The 7262-nt window shown below is 39.9% G+C and overlaps 1 protein-coding gene and 1 long non-coding RNA gene across 4 annotated transcripts in view; one reads left to right on the top strand and one right to left on the bottom strand.

Annotated features, from left to right (window-relative positions):
• Positions 1-959: 959 nt before the first annotated feature.
• LOC132088554 (uncharacterized) lies at positions 960-1565 on the bottom strand. Its single transcript, XR_009422030.1, has 3 exons — positions 1338-1565; positions 1133-1281; positions 960-1075 (listed from the first exon to the last, which is right to left on the bottom strand). It is a non-coding gene; the product is annotated as an uncharacterized LOC132088554 (long non-coding RNA).
• Positions 1566-4391: 2826 nt separating this feature from the next.
• LOC130699943 (endocuticle structural glycoprotein SgAbd-1-like) overlaps positions 4392-7262 on the top strand; it is a 42276-nt gene continuing 39405 nt past the window's right edge. Inside the window, exons 1-4 of one of the 3 annotated variants that reach the window (XM_059497459.1) lie at positions 4392-4432; positions 4506-4623; positions 4684-4813; positions 4896-5136. In XM_059497459.1, coding sequence (XP_059353442.1) covers positions 4424-4432; positions 4506-4623; positions 4684-4813; positions 4896-5136 — 498 coding nt within the window. In that variant the 5' untranslated portion in view covers positions 4392-4423. Of the gene's footprint in view, positions 4433-4505; positions 4814-4895; positions 5137-7262 lie in introns of all 3 variants that reach the window. The other 2 variants (XM_057521998.2, XM_059497458.1) reach the window with 2 other exon arrangements.

The following is a 7262-nucleotide window of genomic DNA, read 5'->3' as shown; positions in this document are numbered from 1 at the left end:
CTGAGCCTTGGATGGTGCATCCTGACAGACTTAAAAACAGCATTCTCCAGAAACTCCGCTCGAACCGGCTACGTTTAAACGCTCGTGTCTCGAAATTTGATCCCTCTGTATCCCCAAACTGTAGCTATGGATGTCCTGTACAGGGAACTCCCTCCCATCTTTTAATAGAATGTCCCTACGTCGCTGCCGAAAGAGAGGAGCTAAAAAGCTTCCTATCGGAGCTCAAACTGCAGCTGAACCTGTCCATTCTTCTTCATCCACCGCAAAACTGTGACAACCACGCCAAACTCAAGATCAGGGATCTGGTGTTAAATTTCTTCTGGAAATCAGGAATTCAGGAACTTCACAAACGCTGCTGAACCAAGTCAAAGTCCCCTCATCTACTCAAGTAATTTTCCGGTGCTAATTTTGGTCTCCTAGGACGACCCGTTCCCGATATGGCAACGCCACACGGGAGGCACCTTAAACAACATAAAAAAAAAAGTTGTTGTGGTGTTTACTATTACCGGGTTTGTTGCATTCGAAAGATAAAGGAATGCTCTTTAACTCCAATTATTTATGTCAAATCCGTTCAGGATTCTATGAAATAAATCATAGACATCAAATATTGGATCACCCCTAAAATCGCAAGCATGGAGTGTCCCTACCCGCGGCCTAGCCCTAGGATATGGGGGTGGCAAAAAAAATTCACGATAATATACAATACGTCCCATAATTCGAGCAGAACGTGTATAGCATATAAAACACAGACGAGACTTCCACGCTAAATGCTGACTTCTAAAAGAAGCTGTAGCGCCACTTGTCGATCCCATAGAGGAATGGAACATAAACTATCTCTAAATAAGAAGAGGAGTTCCCGTAATTTTTGTTGGTAGGAAAGTTTTAAAAAAATTAAAAATCCGTACTCGAAAAAATGGAACGCAGAAATGAGACAGATTTGTTGAGCAACCTGAATCAGAGTCATATGTGCTATTATCCACTTGATGTAGAAGGTGAAAGATAGACGCGAGAGGTCAACTGCGATGTGATTCTAGTGCGTGAATCAGCATCTCAAACCAGGCAACCCCCTCTTCGCCTATTGCAAAACAAGGTGTTAAACATTTTGCCGGCTATAGTAGAATCTTATGTTTACCTGATTGCCATACGCGACGGAAAAATGCAAACAGAAAGTTAAGTGCAGCATTAGATCCTACTTCAGTTAAGGTAGCGACAATTGTGTGAGGTGACGACGCAGGATTTTTACTCTTCTCTGATGAAATGCTGGCTATTTCTTCATACACCCTTGCATGTACAGTCTACAGTTGTAAGAAAACAAGACTAAAAGGAAAGACTACTACCATTTTCTCTGGACATTAGATTTATCCAGTTCGTTTTTATTCAGATTTTCAATCCCTCGAGTTCTTGAATCCTCCGCAAGGCGAACTTTCCTCACCTGTTCAATGTATCGACGGGAAAAGGATGAGCTACTTCGTTAAATTTTGAAGATTCAAACTGCTTTGTGAAGATCTGATGCAGAGATCCTCTAACTGTGTCTCAAGATTCTTTCTACATTCTATCACATCCCTCAAACCTAAAAATAAAAGGTGAGTAATCTTCAACCAACAAATAATAATGTAACAAATGTAAATCAAATCTACCAGCAACCTTGTTCCATGTCCATGTGTTACGAAATTTTATAACTAGTTTCTCAGTACATAAAGATCCAATTGAGCTTTGGGACATGCTTTGACATTTTAACTCACATTCCCCATCGCAGCATGCACAAGGGAAATTTCCACTTGGACTTCTTATTGATTTGTTATTTGTAGCTTCAACCAACAGATTAATCTGTTCAGATGTCAGTATCCCATTTTTCTCTAGTTTGTTCCAGTTTTCATTTAAACACTGCCATTCAAGTAGTAATTGGAGATCAAACTTTATGCCAAGATGATGGCCACTTTGAAATGGACTTTTTCTTAGTGCTGAAACAATTGCCAAACTATCCCTTTGAAAACGCATTTGGCTGGGGTGACAAAAAAGGCGGTATACTCGTTTAGACACCTTTCTTTCAAAAAAAAAAGAAATACGTCAATACTAACGATAAATCTAATTTAAGCATTAAACCAATTTACCCACGATCATAGAGCACTATGAAATTAGGCTAAGAACTGGTTTCTTAACCTCATCGTCACGTATATCTAGCCATACGTCTATTGCCTAAACAGAAAGTGATTGTCACAGCTTGAATACAAAAAATTATATATTTGATTGAGAGCTGTGATGCGATTAGGTACGTCTGCTAGTCTTTGGCAGCGCCGGGTTGTCAACAAAATCTCCATACTTCCGTATGGAGAACAGACTACAGTGCTGGTGCAATCTATTGCAATGAAAGCTTTCGTTGCGCGAAGGGCCTTTTTCTCCTACTGTAACGGAATGTTTCGTTGCGCTAAGACCCTTTTTTCACCCTTTTTTTCAAACGCTGCAGCGGCGCTTGGGAAGTTTGGACTACGCAAAGGTTTGCTGTTGAAATCGTTTGTCGTAAAAATCGAAATTGTCGTAAAAAATTCATTTTTGAACATCTGATTTCTCCAGCCCCAAATAGGTCCTCCAACTACTTGGGCTTCAACAAATATAATGTACCTTTTGACTTGAACTTTTGACATGCCTTGCTGTTTATCCAATATAACACTGTCAATTTTTCTTATTCTCAGACATAGTTTTGAATTCCATCGTAAAACCATTTGTTTCATATTATAAGCGTATTTTGCCGCGCAATTCGTCACTTTTTATCATGCGCTACCGTTTATCTTATTCACCCTATTTTACGCTTTTTTCCCTTCTTTCACGGCAACGTGTTGTATAGTGTGAATAAAGCCCATATGAAAGACACTGCAACGCAGCTCAGATTGCCGTAAAAACGTCGCATCGAGGCGAGGCTTGCGTTCCAAATATCGTTATTTTTCACGAATGACGAGTTGCATGATTTTCATGCGATACATCGCAACTGATTATCTTTTCCATTAACATCGGCAGAAGGATTTTTAAAAATTTAGCAGACATCCACGATAGTTCTTTGTGTGTTTTCACCAGAAGCTCCATTCAGACGTGGTATTTGCTTTACGACATTTTTCTGGGCATAGGAGATTTCAGTTCTTCTTTTGGCAACTCTCGTCCACCGATGAAGAAACCATCTTTGCGCTGCGTCGGATTAGGCCGACCGTGCAGAAATTTTTCGCAACAATAGCTATCGTGAGCCACGATACTTACTAGCTTTCCCGATATGTAATTGAATATTAAAAACATGTCCTATAAGTTATATGTGTACATCGAACGCATGATGCAAATATAAATGCCGTCAACGTAAGCAAAATGTCTTTTATTTCTACAAAGTGGTGGACAGCTTTACACGTTTCGTTGTCATAGATGGTCATGCTGTGGACGTCGTTTATGGAATCACACACTACTCTAACTCTTTCGGTTCGGTAAAATTTTTGTTAGTGACAACTATAAAATTATTAAACACTCATAAAAAATATTTTTGAAGTTTAACTTACCTGTAACGTGAGAAAAGAGTGGGTTTGGTCGCCATATCCGTATTAATCCACCGTTTATAATTCATGTGGACACCTAATTTCCATTTAGAGTTGATAGCGTTTGCTTTCCATGGAACCAGCCAGCGTGGTCACAGCTCATCGTTGTTTTACCTGGCACGACCTTTGCGTCACTCTTTCCAGTCATTCCCAGACCTGCAATTAGAATTAGATAAACATTAGTAAGGCATATACACGCAGTAACGGCGCTAGCGAACCAACACCGTTACCAAACATAAATTGTTTTATCAACTCTTTTATACTGTCAATAGATGATCTAACTACCACTGATAAAAGGCTACGGTTCATTATGGGAAAAGCTTACGTTTAATGTTAAACTTAGAAAACAAAATAAACAAAATTGGGAATTTTAATAAATGAACTTTATTCTTTACTTCCTTTAATGTCTGCTGGATAGAATTTCTGTTACGCTAGAACAACAATTACATGTGAAAAAACCCAAATAGAAAAATCGGATGGTCTAATCACGGGTCGGAATTGAGCAAATTATCGTTCACCCAACCTGATTTTAGTAAGATAAATTATATTATTTGTATTTCATAGACACAGACGTGTGAATACTCCTATAACACGATATTGATTTCTGTTCATCAAAGACCAGGAGACAAAATAAATCCTTCACCAGCCAAACAAAATAAAAAATGCACCGTGGTTAACGTGAAAAGCGAAAGTAAGGTATTTTATTCAACGCCCAAAACCTAATTTGCTCTGGCGAAATCTAGCTGCCAAAACAACTAGGTCAACTGAATGCTCTTTGCCTCTCACTCGACTATAAAAGTCCAGGATGGAAGGACTCAGAAAATCAGTTGTTTATCAAACCCTCCTAATACAACATGAAGCTCGTAAGGCATTTCATCTCTTATTCTTATTTTGAAATAAAATTAACTTTATATTTAAAACGACATTTTCTGACAGTTCATCGTCGCCGCTTTCTTGGCCGTCGCTGCCGCTGTTCCATCCAGCTACAAGCCGGAGTACAACGCACCCGGCTACCCAGCCCCAAGCTACCCTGTACCGAAGTACACTACTCCTAGTTACCCCGCAGCGGCCTATCCTGCACCAGCCTACCCTGCACCAGCCTACCCTGCACCAGCCTACCCTGCACCAGTCTACCCCGCACCAGCTTACCCTACTCCCAGCTACAACAAGGATAACAAATACGCCGACATCACCGCCACCAGCCAATCTGACGAGCGCAATCTCGATGGCAGCAGCCAATGGAGGTAAATCTATTTCATACTTTATACTCATTATTTTAAGAACTAAAGATAACCATTAGACAAATTTTATTATTTCAACCGATAGCTATGCCCAATCTGACTACACCACCCGCGAAGAGTCTCAGGTTCAGAAGAAGATGCAAGGAGTCACCTACGATTCCTACGGCAAAGAATCGTACGGTGAAGTCCTAGGCAACACCAACAAGGGATCTTCTTACTGGGTTTCTCCTGAAGGCGAGAAGTTCACTTTGACCTGGGCGGCTGACGAAGCTGGATTCCAGCCAAAAGGTGATCACTTGCCCGTCGCTCCCGTCCACGAATATGAGCTCCCAGTTGCACCTGTTCACATCCCTTTCAACGGCAAAGGCTATAAGATTTACTAAATTATATAAAATCCTGGCTGAACACATTATTTAAATTTATGTTCTGAATGCACTGGCATCTCTTGTATTATCGGTACAAAAAATACATGTGAATATGAATGTCAATCTAAAATCACGTGAGAAAGGAGTGGGTTTGTGCGTCGTAACCGTATTAACTTTAACCACATTTTATAATCGACGTGGGCACCTATAGTTTCTTCGATTTAGAATTAAGTGCTGGTTCCCAATGCAACCAGCCAATGTAGTCGCAATTTAAAGTTATTCAAACTGTTCCGATCCTTAAGTCCCTCTTTCATCCATTATCGCCTTGCAATTAGCATCAGATTTATCAATGAAGTCGAATGATTAACTTAACCTGTATAGATATTTACGAACAGGCTTCTCTAAATTTTTTATTTTAAATTTAATAGAGCTAATTTTAAGGAACATGAAAACAAGGTGGGATCGGTCGAATTACCGGTCGGTAATCCGTGTTGACTCTAGCTTCCTTCATTTAGGGGTACAGCGTTCGCTTTCAATTCGAGCCAAGGTTGTTCAGACTATATGGATCTTTACGACAGTCTTGAAGGCATTTCGACATGGAATGAGCGTCAGACAATCTCCAAATGGTCGGACTACGTTCATCACAATATAGCCACCATATACCATGAGTGCAGCCATGTGTAATAGCATATTGTAGCTAATGTGGATCTTTACGACAGTCTTGAAGCCATTTTGACCTGGAATTAGCGTCAGACAATCTCCAAATGGCCGGACTACGTCCATCACCATATTAGCCACTGTATGCCATCGCACATAGTTGTACCCAGACTTGCCGTCCGATTATTTCTTGAGCGATTATCGGTAACCGTCGATAATCGCAAAAAAAATGATCGGCGATCATTCGTCTGTTGAAAAAATTTGATCGGCGATTAAATTTCTTAGCGATTGTTTTTCCGATTATTTTTGAGCGCCATCTAGCAGTAAGAAAATAGCTTAACACTGTTTAAATTGAAAAAAATTGAAAAAGTGAACATTTCAAAAAGCGTCTGCTACAAAAATGACAAAGCTATGAGTAGACTTTCATATAGTCTCATCTACCGTTCATAGATGTCGCTAAATAATCGAAAAATAATCGCGATTAAAAATTAATTTTTTTCCACTTTAATCGCCGATTGCGATTATTTTTAAATAATTTGATCGCCGATTAAAATTTTAATCGAAATCGCAATCGCGATTAATTTTCAATCACGATTACGGCAGCTCTGGGTGTAACAAGCATTCGTGACGGGAATCTAGCAGTCCCGCTACAAAATTTGGAAACTTCTCTTCGGTTTGGCGCTAGGTGGCAGGTAAGCCGCACATTCACGCATATCTTCTAATTTCTTTAGTCGTCTGCTGTGTAGTGTCACATCAGGAATTTTTCAGAGCAAACAACAATCAATGGTATTTATAATATTATCATTGATTGCTTTCAGCCAACAATCAAGCCAAAGGTATTCTTTTCTCCGCCATGCATCAAAGAAGCCTTGTGTGAGACCTGCCTTCGGTTGTGTACAAATCGACAAAACTTATGCTCACACAGAGAAGTAACGTTTTTCAAACTGTTCATGCCCTGCGTAATAATGCTAAACGTAAATGGAGACATATCATACTTTATTTCACATCAGTAAATTAAACTTGCATAGTACGTTCGTATTTGAAGGCAAGAGATCCGGCATGAGCTTAACGATTTTTAAGGCCTCGGTGTACCAGGTATTAGCTGACGTTGTTACATGCACTGAAAGACCTTATTTAAATACACTGAGTAATCGCTTTTCGTTGTCGCTGAACTGCCGCAAACCAAACGTACAGGCCATTGTTGCACCGACGATAAATGCGTAATAATCCTTACATGAGCTACCGAGTTGAACGTAGCGGATTTTTCTTTCAACAGTAAAGTCTCACGTAGTCCAATGATTTTACCATCATGCGTAATAGCACACAGGGGGAGGGGTACACACTCACGATATTTCCCTAATGTATGGAGTGGGTGAGGGGGGTTATCCTTACGGAAATAATCCTCTCATTATTACGATTTCCACCCTCTC

The sequence above is a fragment of the Daphnia carinata genome, unplaced genomic scaffold (genome assembly GCF_022539665.2).
Source record: "Daphnia carinata strain CSIRO-1 unplaced genomic scaffold, CSIRO_AGI_Dcar_HiC_V3 NW_026453105.1, whole genome shotgun sequence".
In the NCBI taxonomy this organism is placed as follows: domain Eukaryota; kingdom Metazoa; phylum Arthropoda; class Branchiopoda; order Diplostraca; family Daphniidae; genus Daphnia; species Daphnia carinata.
The sequence above is the reverse complement of the archived record's forward strand: the minus strand, read 5'-3'. Positions and strand labels throughout refer to the sequence as shown.